We start from the raw sequence: 21851 nt of genomic DNA, 5'->3' as shown, positions 1-21851 counted from the left end.
GAAGAAGCCCGGGCCCGGTGGCGGTGGCAGCGGTGAGAAGCAGGGAGAAGCCAGGAACAAGTTCAGCAAAGGAAGAGGCAGGTACCCGTGTGCCCATTTTACGTACGGTGAAGCCAAGGCTCTAGGAAACCCACTTGTCTGGAGTGTGTTTGCAGCAGAGGCAACCCGTGGTCCCAGGCCTGTTCTGTCCCCAGAAGTCTGCTCCGTCCACACTGATAGGCCAAAGCTGTTACATTCCCCTAAGCCCCCTTTCCTTTTCTCCATGATTATCTGGCCAGGAGATTAATCAAATGCTGCAGATCTTCAGCTACGGTCAGTGGCTAAGATGTTAGCAGCCTCCGCGGACAAACAGAAGTTTCTGAGCCTCTGTTACTGACTCCATTTGAGCAAAAGATTCAGGGGTCGGTCTGAAATGTGATGGGAGGGGAGAAGGAGGGCTCTACCTCCAGTGTGGAGGGACTTCTTGGATAGGTCAGAGGCAACCAAGGGGACAGGCAGGAGTGAGGGCAAGCTTCTCAGTCTCATGTGGCTTCAGACAAGCCTGTCTCCACTCCCCCCAAAAGACCCAGCTCATCTAAGAGGCCTTCTCGTCTGCCCTTCACTTTTGCCTTATGGGCCGGAGCCAAGAAAATCCCACACCTGAACCCCTGGCGGAGCTTGCTCAGCTCCCTGCCCAGTGCATCAGCACTTCAGCCCCTCTCCCACCTCAATTCCCACCCCCGTCCTCACAGGACAAGACACAACACTGGAGAAATCCTCAGTCTGCAAATGTCTTGCTATACCCTCGAGGTACCTTAGCAGAGGTTGCCGAAACTGTGGTTCTGTTCTCTGGACACCAGGACCCTCTCCCGGCTGCCAGAAGCACAGCAACCGCCCCTCGTAAGGGTCCTTCCCTTCTGAGAAAGGACCAGAGAGTGAGAGAAGGAAGTTTTATGCAGGGTGGAGAAACAGGTCGTTTTTCTACATCAAAAAGTACGCACCGATTACCCCTGCAGACCAGCTCTCAGCTAAGGGAAAGAAGTTAGACAACACCAAAAAAAAAAAAAAAAAAAAAAAAAAAAGTCTGTTTTTAATCTAGTCATCTATCATATACTCTTTGGTAATCACCAAATCACCGAGAAATTGTGAGACAAATTATCTCAAGACAAAAACGGAGGGAAAGAGAAGAAAGTACGGAATAACCGAGTTAGGAAATTCAAACACCTCTAACCCCCAACGGACCCACCAGACTCACCCCTCTCTCTAGGGCGCTCCCCCCAAAAATGAAAAACAGGGCACCTACATCATGCCTCGTGCGCTCTCACTTAACTCCGAAACTGATCAGAGAAAAATGTAATCAATATCAGCAGGAATCTGATGGGCTCCTTTCTCCAGGAGTCACGTTAAGGAAAAGTTGCACATATAGGAATGAGAGGTAACGCTGTAATTAACCCAGCATAATGATTCTGCTGAGGAAGAGGGGAGGGCTGTGATGTGTTTCAGTGTTCACAGCAGGGAGATTTTTTTATCTCTTCCAATCCAGTTTATGAATGACACGGAAACTTAGACGGATTCCATTTCACCCACTTCCCCTGCAAACAGGTTTATCCTTGAGATGAAAATCACTGCCCAAGCCCCAGCTACCAGCCACCCTCTCGCACCCTTTTCCATGAATAATCTTTCCAAAATGTCTGCTTGTGGGAGCAGAGTCGGAATTTCACGGAAAACTACAGAGAAACACACACGGTGCACTGCACACCCCGTTAGCCGGAAAGAGAGACAAAGAGACGGAGAGAGGAACGACTAAAAGGAGACGCGGCTAACGTGCCAGTAACAGAACACAAAACAAATCCCCCCAAGACAGCAAAGTGAAAACGACGATTGGAAAAACACAGATAGACCGTGTTTGTAATTACCCATCCAGGCTATATTTTCACCGCTTCCAGGCAGAGAAACGGCTGCTTGAAGTTTTGTGCCCATCTGATTGCGATGGGAGGGTTGTATTTGAAGCTCTGGGCACGTAGAGATGGAATGAGAAGGAGGCTGAGCTGGAAGAAACACCAAGGGGGGAGGGCAGGGGAGAGAGAGTGAGAGAGAGAGAGAGAGAGAGAGGGAGAGGGAGAGGGAGCAAGCTATCTCTAGCTACGCCTTCCTCCGAGCTCCGGGAGCCCAGAAGAGCGCTCATTTTAGGATTTGGGGAGAGGGGTAAAAAGAGGGAAGGCAGCCCCCGGCTCTGCCCCGGCCCTGCCGCCCCCGGAGGGAGGGAGGACTCCGGCCCGCGCCCCCCTCCTGGCGGGCCGCCCAGCGAGCCGGGGCGCGCGCGGAGCGGGCGGCGCAGGGAGCTGTCCAGTTCAGCACCACCCGGTAATGCAGTAGGTGGGAGCGCCTCCGCCGGGGGCCGAGCCGGCAGCGAGTGGGGGGGCAGGCGGGCGGCCCATCCTGCAGCAAGACGCCGGCTCCCTTGTTTCCAGGAGCTTTGCAGATAGGGGGAGGGAAACCCGCCTCGATTCTCCGGGAGAAACCCCCTCCCTCCCCCACTTCGCCAACACTACCCCCGCCACCAACAACAATAACCGCCGCCGCTGCTCGTCCTGCCGCCGCCGCCGCCGCCGCCGCCGCCGCCGCCGTGCCTGCCCGCCCTGCTGCCGCCGCCGCTGCCGCTGCCGGGGCAAAACCATGGAAGGCGAGACCCCCGCACCTGTTCAGCTGAGATCAAGGGCTTACAGAATACTGGGAAGTCTGGTCTGAAACGAAAGCGCCCGAGACACCCCCCCCCCCCCAAGGAAGAGAACTGGCGAAGCAAAGGATTTTCATGGCGCAGGCCGCAGAGCCGAGAACGAAGACGGAAGGTTGCATCCCGGCTTTTACAATCTCTAACTGTCTAGGTCCCGACCATGAGAGATTGTGTTGAGAATGCGGCTGTTCCCTGGTTCACTGTGGAAGCCATCTCCAAATTAGCTATCACATATGGAAACTGGAGACCAGAATTTTAGGAAAAGAGATTAAGGCATCTCACTTGGGGGGGTGGGGGGTGTCTTTTTATTTTTTTTTTTCCTCCTTTTTTTAAAAAAAATTTTACTGCAACTGGAACAGTTTCTGATCTCAAAAGGCAAGCCTCTCTTCCCGTGTGATCTTTATAATTTACACTCTTTTCCGTGAGCTTTTCTTACCTCCCTGGTTTTATATCTCTCCATATTCTCTATTCACACACAGATCCATTATATTAGTAGTGGAATTATTTTTATTTTTTTTGCTTTAGTACTCGCACCCTCACACACACTCTCCCGAGAACCAGAAGTCGGTTGGGTGTTTATATAATGAAGAATTATGGGGCTGTTTGATCGAGGTGTTCAAATGCTTTTAACCACCGTTGGTGCTTTCGCTGCCTTCAGTCTGATGACCATAGCTGTGGGAACCGACTATTGGCTCTACTCCAGAGGGGTTTGCAAGACCAAAAGTGTCAGTGAGAATGAAACCAGCAAAAAGAACGAGGAAGTTATGACCCATTCTGGATTATGGAGAACCTGCTGTCTAGAAGGTATTTGATTTCCCATCTCCTCCCCCTCTCCACCTCACCCCTCCCCTTTTCACTCCCCCTCCCCACCCTCCTCCAAATAAGTCCCCTTCACATTCCACCATTTTCTTACTTCACTCCTTCCTACCACAGATCAAGGTTGGTTGGGTTAGTTTCAGAGGAAAGAAAATCAATAAGCAAAAGCCATACTCAACTCTCAAGCCTCCACCACCACCCCCCCCTTCCCCTAAACCTCTTCATTGGAATGATCTGTGATGTGATGAAAACAACAAGAGATTGTCTTTTAAAGTCAAATGAGCTCTGCCTGCTTTGGAATCATTAGGATTTGCCATTTGGTGTAGCATTGCCATCTACAAGGGGGGAAATAGCTGTTTCTGTCAACACTGCTCCTCTTTTCGCAATGAAGAATTCAAAAATGTGCTTCCTTTCCCCCCTCCTCCTCCCCTTACTCCCCAAAAGTCCCAGACACATCATCATCTGCAAATCTCCTTTTTTTAAAAAAAAAAAAATCTGTTGTTTCTAAGAATCCTTATTTGGTAAATCCTAATTATTCCAGGATCGCAAGCTGAGTTCAAGAGCATTTCGTAATGTCTACGAACCCACACATATCTTTCGGGGCGACTGGCTGCGTGTGTGTATGTGTGTGTTTTAACGTTTACAAAGTCCAAAAATACATACGTCTCTCACAGGAAACAAGCCCAAGTTCTGATAAACAGCAGTTCACTTGCGGGTTAGGCTGAGAACCGGTTCACTTCCACGCAGTGACATGTCTGTTATCCAGAAGCGAGTACGGTCAGCATTGCAGCCAGCTTGAGCATCAGACATTGTGCAGGGAGGCCGGGAGAGAGAGGCGAGGGCTTGGGGAGCTTGAGGGAGGGAGTGGAGGGGGGGCAGTGGACTGGGGGTGTCAGCTGTTTGCCTTGATCTTGCAGGGTCACTGAGACGTGTGTGCCTGTGCATGTGCTGTGGCCAAAGGGGTCCCCACCGTGAGAAGCCTGGGAGCTCGGGGTACCGCTAAAGGCATGTGCTTCTGAGCCACGTTCATAAGCACAGAAAAAAACTCCTGCAGGTCATACAACCTGCATTTAGCAACAGACTTTAATACGAGGGACCGCATTTGAATGGCCATGTGTGTATATATACATACATAGAGATATCCGTATGTACAAGCTACAGCTACCCGTAGAAGGATGTGCACAGAGAGATACGTGTTTCTGCGTGGAGAGAAAGGCTTATGTGCTCTGCTTCTGACATGAACCAATACCGGAGGCCGTTTGAGGCAGCGCTGGGAAGCGGGGACTGCAGAATTGTTTGTTAAGCTCACCATGGGATGGTGATGCAAGGACTTGAAGCCAGGAGATGGGGGAGAAGAGAGGGAAACAGACAGCAGAGGGAGAAACTGATGTGGCCCCAGGGTCTAACCCAAACTGAGCCAAAGCCGCTCTTTGGGAAACGATTATGTCTGGGAAAGAGCACCAGTTTCGTGCCCCCCTCCCAACATTCTTGGTGCAAGCGGTTGAGTGATGGCTGAACATGTTTTGAATAGCTAAGTGACTTCATTGAGCGATGGTCTATTTGACGCATACTGCATTTGGTGCCCTTTCTCAATCCAAACCGCTGCCTTGAACATAGTCTGCAGGAGAGCTGTAGGCTGAATACTCTATGCTCTTCCCCAGCCAGAGAATCAATATCAGGAAATTAATAGGGACCGTTTTAAACACACCCGTCCTTAAAGAATGAAAAGCCTTTCGAGCAGCTTGTCATTAACAGTGGAAAGGCTTCCATTTAATTAAACATTTATGGCAGACTTTTATTCCAAAAGAGAAGAAAAGCAAAGTGAATGAGAGTTGCTTTAGGGAAATGATCATAGGAGCAATTTGCCTTCCTTGGATGTTAGTCGGATGGAGACAGGCAGCCAAGAAATTAGAGGAAAGACGGAACGTTATTTTAGGAGAAATATACTCAGAAATTGGTAAGTTGGTATAAACATACTTTCCTATCAGGGCTTTACTTGCAAATTCTTCATGTACTGGGATCTTTGAAACATTTTATAATTCCCAGAAGGCCAGTGGACTAGAGGTGGCTTTGGATCACTTGTGTATTAAAAGGCTTAAGTATTTTCATTTAAATTCCATCTGTTTGGTGTCTGCGTCCCCAAATGTGCCGCCCACCCCCCTCGCTTTCTCGCCACACGGCCCCCCCCCCCCACCCCCGAATCATCTCCCAGAAAGGGTTAGGATTACAACACCTCCCAAGGGTTGTGTGGTGCGCACCAGAGCTGTGGGTTTGGCCCTTCTCCCAGGCCTGGGGCCTCCGGGCAGTGAGGGGGGGCTGGGCCAGGCTCCCTCCAGGATGCTATTCCTTTTCCACTTGTGGCCAAGGCCCAGGCGGGAAGGGTGGGTGCTCGGGGTGGCGGGGGGAGGGGACCGTGCAACCTCGCCTGCATTTTCCAACGCGTCCGTCCATATGGGGCTTCGCGGACCTGGGACTGCCCCCAGGAAGTCGGGCCTTGGCCACTTAGGAAGTGGCTGGAAGATTTGAAGCCACCAACTTATTTTGGAAGAATGCACTGATTTCCACAGACTGGAAAAGCACTTATCTCTGCAGGTTAGCATAGATGGCTCTTGTGAGGTGTTTCTGTGCTTGCTTTTTGGAGCATTCAAAATAGGGTCAGCCTTTATGGAGATCCAGTTGTCGGCACTTTACATTTCCCCCAATCTATGTTTTTGTGTATGTGGAAACTTGGACCTTCAGGAAAGATTCCCCCGTCGCCTCTTTACTGTGTTTCCTGCCCATACCCCAAAAGTTTGTGAACAGACTTCAAATCTCCCCAAGATGCTCCTGATGACTCCAGAGGGAAAGACAACCCCGTCTGCTTCTGATCTCTGCGGCTTTTCGGGTTTTCACTCGGGCTTTTTGTCTCCTGACGTGCTTCCCCCCCCCCCCCGCCATTCCCCCACCCCCGTTCCCTTCTTGATGAAAATAAGAATCAGCAAATATTTGCCTGCCTCCATTGCTGCTTTTGAAGTGAATCAGTCTGCTGAAGAATGAGGAGGGACAGGGCCACCTGTTAGGGGTAGACACACAGCGGGAGACAAGGGAAATCAAGAAGTTACAACCTTTTAATTTTTTTTTCCCCCTTGTGCAGGGTAAATAGGAGCGTCTGTGCGAACTTGAAATTCCTAGGAGACTGGGGTCTTTACTGGGATCGAGGGGGTGGGACAGTCTGTGCGTGGATACAGACAGGTGGAGCGTGATAGGAGAAGTCCTTGAACTTTTCAGGAAAGCTGTGCTAAGAGCCTCCAAATGGAGAGAGGGATTGGCCCTTTCAGGGAATATAGTTCAATAAAATCCATGACAGGACACTAAAACAGCTGCTCCGAGCGAGGTGTCTCTGGGCCGAGCGGTGGCTTGCTGCTCAGGATATTAACCTCTGCTGTCACCGAAAGGAATCATGGTCTCCAGGGGCAGCAAGAAATTCACTCTGTGTGTATCCTCCCCTGCTCCTTCCTCGCCTTCCTCCCCTCTGTGCTGGGGGGCCCCCGCGTCTCCCCCAGAGGATTTCCGGCCCTGCAGAGGAGGAACCAACAGCCGTGCAACGTGGTCTAGAGCAGAGACCGCCCTCCCTTCTCTCGCGCGCGTCCCTTTCCTTGCTGTGAGGCAGCACAGAACTCTTTCTGTCTGGGCTGTTAACATTCTCTCTGCTGAATCTCTGAGCTCCTCTTCCATCCACGGCTCCTCCTGTCTTTGCTTCCACGTGCTGCCTGCTCACGGTGACTCTGCCACTCGTTCTACGTCCCTGCTCCCTTTGAGCAAAAAGTGTCTCGCTTTGCCCGAACTGGCTTTGCCCACCTCCCGGTCGCGTAGCCTTTGCCCGGCCTGAGAGGTGGTGAGGGCTCCAGGCTGGGTTCAGCCATGGCTGCCTTGCTTCTCCAGAAGGAAAGTATGTATCTTTTATTTTAGGAAGGCCAACAGCCTTTCCCAGATCGTCTTACTTTTTCGCGTCTCGGGCGAGCTGATTGTGGAAGTCGCTTCACACCCTGGACCCATCACTCCAGAATTCCCAAGTCAGATTCCCCGTTCGACTCTCCTTAGGCGCTTTGCGCACAATGGGGGGGGGGGGGCGCATAAACATAGTGATGGGTGGATTGATTCCGAAATCCTTAAGATGATTTAACTTCACTCAAACAGCATAAGGACGTGTGACAGTCGAGTAATCGAGAAAGAAGGAGGCGAGGAAGTCAGGATGGTCTGTTTGTTCTTCCTGGTGCTTCTTTTTTACAAGAATAATAATGAGTCATGGAACTCATCATCACAAACTAAGAGGATTCAGGAGTCCGTGTTTAAGGTCGTGCCGCTCCTAACTGGCCAACGGAAAATTGTCAGTAAACTCAGTCTCTGCAAGCAAGGGAAAAATAAATAAATAACCCATTGGTTTTCTTCCCTTTCCTGCTTTTAAAGTACATCCAAGCCCAGGTGGGTTGTAAGAGGCACCAGAAGAGACACTGTGGGTAGAGAGCAGGCATTAGGGACCGTCCCCATTTAGTTACCCCAGAATCTTCTATGCCTTAGCAAACCTCCCCACCCAGTCCCCAGGATCCTGAGAACAGTCCCCGAGGTCTTAGGTGCTGACCAGTTTTCCACAGGGCCAAGACCTAAGCATCCTCACCCGGGAAGGTAAACCTGAGTGCTTTACTGAGGCACAAACTCTGGAGCCCTTGCCCACCCATGCTGCCCTTCCCGCCCCCGTGTCCCTCTACAGCTGAGCAGAACCAGGCACACAGGGGTGACACCACCCACCAAGGCCACGTGGACAGAGCCAGAACTTGAATCGGGGCCCCGTTTCCACCCCGCAAGCCTCCAGAGGGCTCTATGCACATACCCTGGCCTACTGTGGCCCTATGCTCATATTCACTGCTAGCCGTGGGTTTTATTCTGTCTGTGTCCCTTGAAGTGTCCCCCATCCAGGGCCCAGCCTAAGCCTGTTCTGGCCCACCGGACCCACACCTCGCAGCGTGACGGTTCTGCCGTGATTCCCTCACTCCCGTGAGGCTGAGGGAACGCGACCCTGAGCTTCAGGCCAGACCCGCCACGCGCCTCTGTGGGTTTGCCCTTCCGGTCTGGAAGTCTGGAAGTGTCCTCAGCTTTATAGTTGCAAGCATCTTTCAGAAAATAGCAAACGTATGTCCCCTGTACATTTTCAGATGGAGCTTTGTGGCATGTCGTGTAGCTGAAAGACTTTCGCAGCCACTCGGGCCTGGGTTCGTTCCAAGCCCGGCAGCCGGCGAGATTCGGGGCACGGCGTTTAACCTCTCCGAGCCTCAGTTTCCTTTTCTGTAAAAGGAAAGCAAAACAGCTTTCTCACAGGGCGGCCTCCCTGCCCATCTTATTGGCGGTCAAGATCGACAAGCCCAACCTGAACCCCTCCTACAATCCTCCTTACTCCGCCTCCTTTTCCTTTACGGAGTCCTTACCACCTTCTAGCACCCTCCATAGTTTACTCGGGATAGTTGCCGTCTGTCTCCCCCCGCCACCGCCGGCCAGTCAGCTCCACGAGGGCAGGGATTTCTGTCTGGTTTGCTCATTGCCGCAGCCACCGCGGTTACGACGTGCCCGACGTCAGCCCACCTTCGCTGGTGAATGAGCAAACCGCGACTGCCTGCTTAGCGGGGCGGGGATTCGGAGCCCGTGGTCCCTTCATACCGGCAAAGGATCGTTCTCGAACTGATCTACGGTGAGCGGTGGTGGCAAAAGCATCCTCTTTCTGATGTTCCAGAAAATGGAGAACTCAACACAGAGGAGGGCGACGGGGAGCGAGGGGGAGAGAGACAAGGGAGGGTGGTGTTCCACACGCAAGGGACGAGAATAAGGAAAGGTAATAAAAAAGAGTTGGGAGAACAACCGAATGCCTGGGAAGGAAGTGCCGGGTGGTGAGTGTCCTCTAAATAGACGGTGGCCGTGTTTTCCTGCCTCCACATCACCCACAGCGGCTGTCACCGAGATCCTTGGGGAGGGCTTCCCACGAGCGTTCGCTTTCAGGTCAGTGGGGAGGAGAAGGCACAAATCCAAACTAATAACACAAGAGATGTTTTAGACTGTGCAAAATCCAATGGTTCCCTTTCGCCTCAGGTATGAGTATTTTGGCCAAAATACCCGTATTCAAGTGAAATACGCATTTAAAGCTTCTGGGTTGGTTGACAGTCACGGGTCAGGCAACTCCTTCACTCATTTATTTGTTAAACCTTTGGTGAAGTTCGGCAAAGGGCCAGGGGTTGGGCCAGGAGTTGAGGTGGTGCCTTCAGGGTCACGGCCCCTGGTCCTCAGAGACCCTAATTCAAAGAATATATGTACAGGGGCGCCTGGGTGGCTCAGTCAGTTGGGCGCCCGACTTCGGCTCAGGTCACAATCTCGTGGTCCGTGAGTTCGAGCCCCACGTCGGGCTCTGTGCTGACAGCTCAGAGCCTGGAGCCTGTTTCAGATTCTGTGTCTCCCTCTCTCTGTGACCCTCCCCCATTCATGCTCTGTCTCTCTCTGTCTCAAAAATAAATAAACGTTAAAAAAAATTAAAAAATATATATATGTACATTACAACTAAGATAGTGCTCTCCAGGGAGGTCACATGGGGCTGTGAGTTCGCAATATTGAGGCGGTATCTAATCCGAGAAGGCTTCCCTGAGGAGGTGAGGTGAGAACGATTATCTGAAGGAGGAGTAGGGGTTCATGGGGTGAAGAGAGGAAAAAAGATCATTCCAGTTCAGAGGGCAGCAAGTGCAGAGATCAGTGAGGAAGAACGAGACAGGGGCCTGGGTGAGGCCGGTGGCTGGGGGAGGGGGGGCAGGTGGAGAGTTGGGGGGGGCAGTGCTGGACGGTGTGGGGAGAGGTCTTCAGAGGTAGTTAAGACTCAAAGGTGCGAGGCCTTGTTAGTCTTGCGGAGTTTTTCTCTCTGACTTCTGGCTTCTTGCTTATAAGCTGTGTGACGCTGAGCTAGTGAATTTTGTCTCTGTGCCTCCCTTGTGCCATCCACGTGGTGGAGGTGACAGTGCCTGCCCCTAAGGTTGTTGTGAGGTTTCGGGCGCCGTTCTCCTCTCTTCTCGGTGTGCTCCCCCCCCCCCCCCCCCCCGTCTCCATCCCAATGCCGTCAAGGCCTCCAAACTTCCCGTGACAGCGCAGAGAAGGCCGGGAATAGATAATACTCCACTCCAATCAACTAAACTCAAAATACACTCAGTGGAGGTGTTGACGGCAGGTGCCAGCCCTGTGCCAACATAAGAAGGCAGTGGCGGGGTGCCTGGTGCCTGGGTGGCTCAGTCGGTTGGGCGGCCGGCTTCGGCTCAGGTCATGATCTCGTGGTCTGTGAGTTCCAGCCCCGAGTCAGGCTCCAGGCTGACAGCTCGGAGCCTGGAGCCTGCTTCGGATTCTGTGTCTCCCTCTCTCTCTGCCCCTCCCCTGCTGGCTCTCAATCTCTCTCTCTCTCCCTCTCTCTCCTTCTCTCTCAAAAATAAATAAAAAAAAATTTTTTTTAATTAAAAAAAGAAAAGAAAGCAGTGGTGAGCAAGCCCCCACCTGCCTGAGGGCCATCCCGGTGAGGCCCCGTGGGGGATCCTGAGGAACAGGCTATGTGACATGGCCCTGTTGCTGCCTTCGTCGCCCTCCCGCAAGTTCAGAGGGATTCCTGGCGCCCCTTACAATCAGTTAGGACCGTGGAGAATTTGAGCTGGAGTTTGAATGCGGCTCAGTCCTATCCAGCAGACTTTTGGAAAAGAGGAACGAGAGAGAAGAGGGGCGTTAAGTGTGCTCCCCGACCCCCCAGAAATGCAGGTCGACCATTGTGCGATTGTGGCTGAGTCGCATGACCTCACGGCATCCCGGTCCTCTCTCCCGGCTATGAAAGGTGCCGTATTCTCCCGGTCCCGTCTTCCCTCGCTTCCCGGGGAACCGTTAGTTTACGAAGTGGACCATCCTCTTAAAAATAGCTTTTGGCAGGGGCGCCTGGGTGGCGCAGTCGGTTGAGCGTCCGACTTCAGCCAGGTCACGATCTTGCGGTCCGGGAGTTCGAGCCCCGCGTCGGGCTCTGGGCTGATGGCTCGGAGCCTGGAGCCTGTTTCCGATTCTGTGTCTCCCTCTCTCTCTGCCCCTCCCCCGTTCATGCTCTGTCTCTCTCTGTCCCAAAAATAAATAAACGTTGAAAAAAAAATTTTTTTTAAAAAATAGCTTTTGGGGGCGGGGGGCGGGGGAGGACAAATTTGATGGACACATCAATTGTCAAACGCGCTCTAATTTCAGAAACCTTGCAACCTGAATTACGTGCCTTCGAACCAAAGGAAGGTGGTGAGCTTTCTGGCCTGCGGGCAGGGTGCCGAGAGAGCCCAAGGGATTCTGCCCGCAGGCAGCTGGTGCCTGTCCCGTGACTCCGGGAGCAGCAGAGGGTGGAACAGTGTGGTCCTACCGACACCTTTCTCGACAAGGGAGAGGGCGATAGTTGATCTCTGTTCAGTAGCTGTTCCCGGAGCACTAGCGGGTACGAGCTTTGAGGACAGAGTCAAAGGCTCAGTCTCTGCCCTCAGGGCACAGGGACTTCTCATCTGGCAGGGGAGACACAACGGTGAACACACGAAGATGACGGGACAGCAGGAAGCATAAGCACAGGGGATTCTGGGAGCGCAGAGACCGGGGAGGGGTGGATGCCGGGGGAGACCGGGTTCTGAAGGATGCGTAGGGGTGAGCAAGCTGGGGAGAGGGTGAGCACCTCAGACCGAGGGAAGGGCCGTGTGCAGAAACAGATGCCCGAGCCACCGTGCAGAGGGTCCCACGCGGCTAGAAGGTAGATGGCAAGGAGGGGTGAGTCTGGGAGGCGGCGGGACCGCCTTCCAGAGGGACAGAAATGGCTCACGGGGCAGTGTGTGTTTCCACCCGGGAGAAAGGGAGGCCCAGCAAGGCGGAAGCAAGGGCAGCAACCGGCTTGGCCCCCCAGTGAGCTCCCCGGAGGCTGAGTCTCTCACAGTAGGGGTGGCGGGGGGGTGGCAGGCATCAGGGGCCAGAGGTGGTGAGCTCTCTCCCGGGAAAGGGAGTGAGCACGTAAGTTGCGCGGAGCTGGTTGCAGTAAACAGAGAGAAGAGAGAAGATCCTAGGGAATGCGCAAAACAGGTGCATCGGGATCCGCCCCCCTTCTCTTTTGACTTCCGGGTGTAGCCCCTCCGGTGACAAAGATGCAGAAGGTCTCTGCTCAGATGTCACCCTTTCCCCTGGAGCCCCCAGTCCCGTGAGCCTCTTTCCTTTCCCTTTTCCGCCTTTCACGTTGACTTTTTCCTTTTTAGTGTTCACTTGCCTGTGGTCCGTGTGCCCCTTTAGGGGCTGTATGCTCCGTGCCGGCGGGGCCGGGTCTGCCTTGGCACAGAGACAATGCTGAGGAGCCAGCATTGGGTGAACAGCGTTGGGTGAACCTGCCCTCCAGGAGCTCCCACTGAGGCAGGGACCTGGCTTCCAAACAAAAACCCGGAGCATCCTCTAGACCGCGCTTTTCCCCTAAGCTCGGCTGGAACCACTTGGTGAAAGACCCGAGAAGAGGCAGGTGTCTCCCGGGCACCCTGCACCTCCCACCCCCACCCCCACCCCCTCCCAGGGCAACAGCTTTGCCATAAATGAGCTTCAGGAAGCCGATAAGGCCACCGCCAGCCTTTTCTCTTAATCTAAATCCTGGTCCTTATCACCTGGCCCAGAGGTACTGACTTAGCAGCCCTGAGTCTGCCTCTGAGGAGTCACCCTTCCTGACGCTGTATTTATTCACTCTTCCCTGAACTTCCTTGACCTTGGGTAGTCTTCCAGCTGCTAACAAGAGTGCCAAGGATTAGCTCTGAGATCCCAGGTGCACGGTTGCTGTGGCCTCGTTGTATGGGGAATCAGCACCTTGCTTTGCTCTACAGCATCCACCGTGCAGTTTCGGTGCCAGCCTCTCTCTGCCCTGGCTGTGGGGCACAATCCACTGATGACTGGCTGCTAGCCTTTCTTCCGGTCTTGCCCCGTTGCTTTCCTCTCTCGCTTTCTCTGCCTAAAGGATCAGTCTTTTCTGTCACTTCTCTGCCCCCAGCCCTCTGTACGAGTCTTATCCCTCATCCTTCTTGAAGTCTCCCTAAGGTTGGAAACTCTTCTCCCCGGGTTTTCCTCCAACGTGTTTGGCAAAGCAGGTAACCCTGGCATCACGTCAACAGTAATGATAACATAAATAATAATAGCTGATCATTCGTGGCGTGCTTCCTTCGCGCTAAGCACTCTTTAGATGCTTTTCAGAGGCTAGCTCTTGCGTAACTTTCACAATTCTGAAGGTACATGCGGTGATGCCCATTATCTCCGTCTTGAGAGGCTCAGAGAAGTTAAGTAACTCGCCCGAGGGCACACAGCAAGTCGCAGAGCTGGGATTCCAGCCCAAGTCTGTCCGTCCCCCAAACCAGTGCACAGCCTTCCTAGTGCGCTAATTGTTGTATTTCCCATCATCCCCTAGCCCCCAAGTTTATAAATAAATCTCTTGGAGAACTTGAACTCCATGCATGATGCAGTCTTCAGAACTTTGAGGCTTACCTTAGGAATATGCTCCTTACACAGGGCAGAGTGGGGGGACGTGGAGGGACTGCCAGTTTCTTTCGTTGCTTTGAAGACAGAAGAATGCCTCAAAACGCATGGACATCGTGCTAGCTACAGTTTCTGGAGGGGGAAAGGGGTGAAAAATATATATATATATATTTATTTACTCCCTCTCCCCCACCCTCTGCCAAAAGGGCATGTTCCCAACCACATTCCACCTGTCTCCAGGATTCAGCTAACTTGTCACTTCCGCGACACCTCAGCTGCCTCCCACTAGGTTACAACCCCTCCCTCTTTCCTTCCACAGCATCCACATGTGTCTCTAACACACTTTCCCTCTTCCCGTTGCTTGTTCCCAGTTCTGTCACCGCTTCTAGGCCATGAGTTCCCTAATCCTTTTCATCGACAAAATTCACTCAGTTACTATGTGCCAAGTTCCATCCCAGGCTCTAGATTTTAAAAAGGTGAAAACACGGGGCCCCTGCCCTCCAGGAGCTTCTGCTCTAGTGGGGGATAGAGGGACACAAGCAGCCACGCTCCGGGTGGGGACCCTGCTCCAGGAAGAGGCGTGAGACAGCACGGAGTGTTCAGGGGAGCACAAGAGGTTTCTGGTATTGCTGGGCGCCAGGTGTGGGCGGGGAGGTGAGGGAAGGTATTAGTACCCGAGGGACAAGATTGGACAGAGCCCACATCGTGGAGGGACGGCTGTGCTGTGCAAAGAGCCCAGAGAGGAGAATGTCGGGAAGGGAAGGGACATGGTCAAACTCGCACTTTGGAAGGATCGTTCGGGAAGTAAAGATGGGGACGGGGCGGGGAGGACAGAGCGGAGACTCCAGGAAGGAGGGGACTGCATGGTCTGGGAAGTGATGAAGCAGCTGGCTCAGGGCAGGGGACTGACCCTAGAGGATCCACAGGACCTGGGGACTGTCGTTGTGTCAAGTAAGGTGTGACCATGAGTGACCTTGTCTGAGTCGGTGGGAGCAAACAGGAGACATCTGCAGGGAGAAGACGAGACCTTTCGTCTTGGATAGAGTGATTCCCACCTGTGTCCCCCTGGCCTCGCCCAGTGCCGGGAATATAGTAGGAGCTCAGTCAGTGTTTGTTGAATGAATGGATGGATGGATGGATGGATGGATGAATGACTATAGAAAAAGGACATAGAACGTAGCTTCGCGTCTGAGATTAGGATACATATTTAATCTCAGATTTTTCTCCCAGCACCGTCATAATCCCAGGATATTCCAGCCAGGCCTGGAGCTCCAGTCAGCTCTGGCATTTGTCGGCCTGGGTTCAAGCCCCAAACCTATCACTTATCAGTGAGGTGACCTTGGATGAGGAGTGTCACCTCTCTGACTCGATTTTCTCATGTGTCAGTGGGAAACGTTGTATGTCACTCTTGAGTTGGTCATGAGGTTTTAGCAAAATGCTCGTGTAAAGTGCTCGGCGAGATGCTGATACATAGTAAGTGCCACTGTCCTTATCCGTAGTGTGGCGATGGTGGTCACCCTAGCAGTTGCAGTCGGTGGCGTGCCAGCGAGTTGTGTTTAGCCCTCGAATCTTCCGCAAACGAAGAACTTTCCTATAAAAATTCCTAGTCATGGCTTCACTTGGGAGAAAAAACAAAACAAAACAAATCGGGTTTTTTGTGACCCCGGGACCCCATTCCTGTTTGGCCACCGATGGCAGGGGCCGGGCGGACAGTAGGTGGCCCCTTCAGGCGTGGCAGGTGCTCTGCAGTCCCCCGGGGTCCCTGCCGCTCCCACGTGTCTTCCGTGGCCGCTTCGCCCCTGTGGCCTCCCTCCGGCCTCCCTCCGCAGCGCATCTGAATTCGCAGCCGCTCCTCTAAGGCCAACGGCAAATCGCAGGCAGCGTCTCTGTCTCCTGGTGGCCAAAAATGCTGAGAATGTTAAGCAAAACCAGAGCAGCCCAGGCAGGGCAGAGCCACTCACAGGGCGAAGCAGGCGGCGCCTCCGTGAACAGATGCGTGAATATCTCCCATCCCCGGGGCAGTGCTTGCTGATGAGATCCGGGTGGAGGGCCAGCCCGGCCCGCTCCCTCCACACGGCATCCCATCCGTGTGCTAAACGCTGCCGCCTTTAAAGAGAGCCTCTCACCCATATGCCGCCACCCCCACAGCGTCTCTTTCAGAGGCTGACATTTTCTGACCTTGACCCCGGTTCTGGAAGCGCACCCTGTCGTGCAGGCCATGTGGTCTGCTTTATTCAATAACTAAATGGCAGGCACCAGGGACACAACCCATGTTGTCGGCCTGGCCGAGGAGGGAAGGGAGGGGGCGTTGCTGGAGCACGGGGGGTTCTCTTCCTTTTTTGCCCAGCGAGCTTCGGAGAGAAGAGGGAAATTTCTAGAGGTTTTTTTTTTTTTTTTTTTTGTTTTTTTTTTTTGCGGGGTGGGGAGGGTGGACAGGAGGTGCCCGGCAATTGCTCAGAAAGGATATGAACTTCTAGACGTGCAGTTTGATCTGGGAGGATGGTCACATGATCCAACGTGACCCGTGTTGGATGTTTGGCATGCCAGGCTCTGTGCTCATGCGCGGGGCTCAGAAATAAGTCAGCTCCGGGGGAAGGGGGTCTGCCCTGACCCCCCCCCCCGCTGGCATCACCCATCCTCCTCCCAACCTCCCCCTGCCTGTTTTGTTTTCTCCATGGAGCCTCCTGCTCTCTGAATTTGTTTGGAGGGCATATTATTTCTCTCCCAACAAGAATAGAAACTCTGGGAGACCAGGGTCCTTTGCCGCTAATGTTGTTATTGATGGTCGAAGGTGGTGTCCACAGGTGTGACAGGAATGGTTGGTGTTCCCTGAGAGTGGGCGGTGTTTGAGGGTCTCCTATGTGTTGGGTCGCGTCCTATGGACCCATCTTCCTTAGGCCACACAGCACTTTCTAGTGTGGGGGTTATGATCTTATCTTCCCAGGAGGAAACAGAGAGAGTGTATTCGTTTCCTACGGCCTGCTGTGACCAATCACTACAAACTCAATGGCTTAAGATAACACCAACTTATCACCTTACAGCTCTGGAGGTCGGGAGTCTGAAATTGGTCTCACTGGGTTAAAATCAAGGTTGTCAACGGGGCCGTGTTCCTTCTGGAGGCTCGGGGGGTGACTCCGTCTCCTGGCCTTTTCCGGCTTCTAGAGACTGGCCGCGTTCCATTGGGGCAGAAAGATTTCCTCCACTTTCAAAGCCCAGCAGGTGCCAGACAAAGTCCTTCTTGTGCTGCATCTGTCTGATTCTGGCTCTCCTGCCTCTCTCTTCCACATGTAAGGACCCTCGTGATTACAGTCGGCCTGCCTGGATAATCCAGGATAATCTCCCTCTCTTAAGATCAACTGATTAGCAAACTTAATTCCATCTACAACCTTAATTCCCCTTTGGCATGCAACATAGCATATTCACAGGTTACAGGAATTGGGATGGGGGGCATCTGCAGCCGGCCGTTATTCTGCCTAGCACGGGAAGCAAGTGTTTAAAGATGCCCTAACGTCACAGCCTCAGAATGGTACTCCTGGAAGGGATTTTAGGGCTTGTACCAGGAGGGATCAGATTTGACAAGTAACAGAAACAGAAAATTAACAGAGGCTTAAATGAGACAAAAGTTTTTCCTCTCTTAAGTAAGCCAATCTGGAGACAAGTTTGGTCTGGAGGCACCACAAGCAGGTTAGCGACGCAGGTGCCTACCTGCTCACCATCCCTGTGGTGTGGCCTTCAACCCCACAGTCTATAATGGCTGCCAGAGCTCCAGCCACTGTCTTCAGATTCCAGGCTTCAAGGCAGAGAATGGCACGAAGAGACAAAGGCAAAAGGGCACCTGTCCCATGGTTCTTAAGGAAGTGTCCCAAAAGATATCACACAACATTTTTGTTTTGGTCTCATTGGCCACAAGTTTGTCACCTGACCATACACTGGCTGTAAGGAAGTCTGGAAAACATAATCTTTATTCCAGATTGAAGGAGGGTATCTAGCAGTGCATCCAGGGAGCTCATCTGGTCCAGACCCTCACTTTGGGCCCCAAGAACTTGAGGCCCAGAGAGGGAGGGGATTCCGCCAGCAGCGTGGAACCAGCCAGCAATGGTGCTGGGACCAGCATCCATGTGACCCCGGTCCCATCCCAGCATCAGTGCAGAACCTCACGCACCCAGTAGGGCGCTTAGCACACAGCAGGAGCTCAGTAATGCAATGTGGAACCAGAGGGAAAATTCCCTGGGGACCACGTGCTCCACCTCTCTCTGGGCAGGACCACCAGCACTCATGGATGTCTTTAGCCCCCTCCTCCCGCTTACACCCCTGCACACCCTTGGGTGAGCTCCGGGCTTCTCCACCTGTCCCACAAAGTCACATGGGAGGGCGGTAGCATCTGGCCAAAGAGAGCCTTCAGATGGCAGTGAGAAACAGAGGGACGGGGACATCTACTTGGAGATGGGGTGTTATGTCTGGCATTCACAGTGGTGGTGTTCACGCTGACACAGCGAAGCGGGGGATGGAGGCTGATCGAAACGCGAAGCCTTTTCCCCACGGGCTACAAAAGCCAGAGGTGTGGCGTTGCCTGTCCTTGCCAGTTCCGACGTGCACAAAGATTTTCTACTTTCCCAGACTTCTCTGTTTTCAAGTCTCTGTCTCCTCGGCCAGGCAGGAGGGCTCTTGAGACAGGGGGCTGTCAGATTTGCCTGTGTGTCTCATTGCCTGGCAGGGTGCTTGGCACACGATGGGCATTTGGTCAATAAGTGGGAAATCGGCCATTCGGTCTGATGAAATAGCTAAGCCGGGGTCTGACACATAGTCTACTCTCAGCAAAAAAAAAAAAAAAAAAAAAAAAAAAAAAAAAAAAAAAAAAAAAAAAAAATTTAAGAAAAGAAGGGGGGGAAAGGAGGAAAGGAAAGAAGGATGGAAAGACAGAAGGAGGAAGGGAGGGATACATTGGTTTGAGTCGTGGCTTGCCATGGAAGCAGCAGCTCAGAGAACAGGCCGCTCTCCCGGCCTCAGCCCTGGAATAGCAGAATCCCTCCCCCAGGACTGAGTTCACAGGAGAACGCAAGAACCTGGCCGGGAAGGTCTGTTTCAAAGGGCCTCCCCTCTAGCTTGAGAACACTGTGCCTTTCAGGCTTCCCCGTGGGCCTCGGTACATGGCACCAGGGTTACAAGGACATGGCCTGAGGCAGAATGGGTGGGGTGGCTGATGGGAGGGAACAGGGAACACTAACGCAGGGATAGGAAGCCGCCCCCCCCACACACACACCCCATGCCAAGGCTAAGACAGTGGCTTAAAAAGGGAGAGCTGGGGAGAGCAGGAGGCGGGACCAGAAGCTCAGCAAAACCAGGTTGGTGTTGGGGGAGGGGGACGTGGAAAGGGTGGGCAGAGGCCGCTGGGAGGGAGGGAAGACAGCTGAGCATGGGAGGGGGCCATCCCCTCTTGGAGCAGCCGCAACCTTGGAGCCGGAGGGTCCATGACAGTTGGTCGGAGGGTCCGTGACAGTTGGTCGGAGGGAAGAGAAGCGACCCGCCTCACCCCAGGCAGGGACAGACACCCCCTTCCAGCCCCAAAACACTGCGGGAGGAGAACTCACTGAGACCCAGAGATCGCAGCGAACAACCAGGCAGGAGAGGTGTATTTGTGGACTGAGCGATGAAGCCGCAAAGCCTGTGGCCGGGACTCGGGCTAAAATTACAGACCGGGAGACAGGACCACACACCCGAGCAGCCTGGGACCGTAGATCTTCCCTAGAACCCAACCACATCCTACCCTAGTTTTCCCTGATTGACTAAGCACCATCCAACAGAAAGAGCCCCGCTGGGACATCAGACGGGCGTGGGTTTGAGTCCCCACCACTTCTGTAACCTCAGGGAGGGGGGGGTCATCTCTGCTGTTTCTTATCTGCCACAGGGCACCGGAATGATGATGCCTGTCATGCAGTGGGTTATAAATTGTAAAATAATCTCTATAAAGGGCTTGTACACAGAGAAGGCGCTCAAAAGATCGGTGATGTTGTAAATCAAGATTTCCCACCCTTCAGCCATTTGGGTTCCGCCTTCATTATGTCTGCTGTGTCCAGGTGCCACCTGTATTGTTATTAACTTAACACTTATCTTTAATTGGCCCTGTTTTAGCCTCATCCTAAGCAATAATAGCCAAGGAATCACTGGCTTAATGCACTAGTTAAAATTTTAACACATATTAAAAATACTCCACTTAAGTCTGCTTAAATGTTCATCCCTCTACCAACTAAATTCATCTCAGATACCACAATAGCCCATCATTCACTTTGCAAACGCACCATTCTGACCTATAAACCTTCCCCCAGGTTTGAAAAAGATGGAGAGACGGGTGTCCCTTTACCCCCATTACTCACAGCTTTTTTTTTTTCTTTAGTGATAAAGGGGCGGAAAGTGAAGAGAAGGTCAGAGGGTCAATCCACAGAAATTGCTTGGACTCCAAGAGCCTTTCTATGGCGTCAGGAACACTCAGCTCTTAGTTAAAATGCGACCCATTCTCACATCTATAGAAGGACAATGATGCGGACTATCAACTATCGCCCAGAGAGAGGTCGTGAGCCTAACTCCCTTGTTGACACACTGGCTTGAGCTGGAGAACCTTCCCTCTGTTTTCCTGCAGGGTCTTGAGGAGATGTCCCTCCCAGGACCACCTGGGTGAGAGGAATTAGCCCTTTCCTCTGCATCTCCCAGAAGTGAAGGGATTTCTTTCTAGAGTCTCTCCAACATTGAGGGATTTGCCCCTAGTGTGAAGAGGTGCTATGAGATTTCTCAGTAATGATTGTCCTTGGTGGGGGGGGGGGGCGCTGAGGCCAGCCTTGTAATAATGGTAATGACCATCTTGCATGACCATCACAGGAGAAAGGATTTAGAGGGACATAGGACAGGTTGGGAATAATGTGGGTTAGGACACCAGGTGTTGGATCAGAGCAGAGGGACACAGGTATTTCCTTCCCTACCTTTGATCCTGACTCAACCACTTAGTTTCACAGGCTCGTCTATAGAGCATGGTCTTGAAATCGTAGCGTTGAACTTCACCCCAAGCGTGTTTATCCTGAACATCCAGCACTGTCTCGTTACAGCCTAGCCTGCTGAGAAGAGACAGTTACTTCTTAAACAGTTGAACAAATCAACACATTATCGAAGGTATAAACTGATTGCTGGGTGTTACTGTGGGGGCCTGGAAATAAATCACCGTCTATGCAGCCGTGTACAGAGAGGCCAGGGAAGAAAGGATGCCTCAAAGGACGAGTTGAGAGCAGCATGCTTTTCCTTTGGAGGGGCCTGAGCTGTCGTGAACTAGTTGGCTCTAAGAGCCCCCTTTGGGATGGCAGGCGTGGGGGAAGTAAGCGTTCTCGCAATGAAGCTGATGGGATTTTAATAGCCAGACAGATGGCCTGAGAAAAAAAGGAAGATTTTTTTCAAATGAGGGAAAACACTTCCATAGCTTCCCTTCAATTAAAACAAAGTGAGAGCCCTCCACGTCAGGAAGATTTATCACCATTATTAGTATTGTCAGCTTGGAGGTCTTCTTTTTAATAATTGCGTGATTAAGCATCAATAACAAAGTAGGGTAGTATTTTCAAACAAATTAGAGGGTGTAGCTGTCCACTGACTTTCAGTGCAATTATTATCACTTTGGCTTCATTTGATTTCACAATTTAATAATGATCCCAAATAATTATGTTGTTGCCATTCTTATTTATACAAACAAATATTTATTGTTTATTGGATTTCTTAGTGTCCACCCTCCTAATAACTG

General features: G+C 52.4%; 1 protein-coding gene and 2 long non-coding RNA genes across 4 annotated transcripts in view; 1 reads left to right on the top strand and 2 right to left on the bottom strand.

Annotated features, from left to right (window-relative positions):
• The window catches only part of LOC109501789, a 28744-nt gene extending 26335 nt beyond the window's left edge, over positions 1-2409 (bottom strand). The window contains exon 1 of one of the 2 annotated variants that reach the window (XR_002160070.3): positions 1896-2409. This is a non-coding gene — a long non-coding RNA (uncharacterized LOC109501789). The remainder of the gene's footprint in view (positions 1-1895) is intronic. The other variant, XR_002160069.3, reaches the window with a different exon arrangement.
• Positions 2409-21851, top strand: part of CACNG2 (calcium voltage-gated channel auxiliary subunit gamma 2) — a 107855-nt gene continuing 88412 nt past the window's right edge. Inside the window, exon 1 of the mRNA XM_011284199.4 lies at positions 2409-3517. Coding sequence (XP_011282501.2) covers positions 3307-3517 — 211 coding nt within the window. The 5' untranslated portion in view covers positions 2409-3306. The remainder of the gene's footprint in view (positions 3518-21851) is intronic.
• LOC123386732 lies at positions 6464-20849 on the bottom strand. Its single transcript, XR_006601096.1, has 3 exons — positions 19666-20849; positions 14087-14209; positions 6464-7912 (listed from the first exon to the last, which is right to left on the bottom strand). It is a non-coding gene; the product is annotated as an uncharacterized LOC123386732 (long non-coding RNA).

The sequence above is a fragment of the Felis catus genome, chromosome B4 (genome assembly GCF_018350175.1).
Source record: "Felis catus isolate Fca126 chromosome B4, F.catus_Fca126_mat1.0, whole genome shotgun sequence".
In the NCBI taxonomy this organism is placed as follows: domain Eukaryota; kingdom Metazoa; phylum Chordata; class Mammalia; order Carnivora; family Felidae; genus Felis; species Felis catus.
This window is presented reverse-complemented; position numbering and strand designations above follow the sequence as displayed.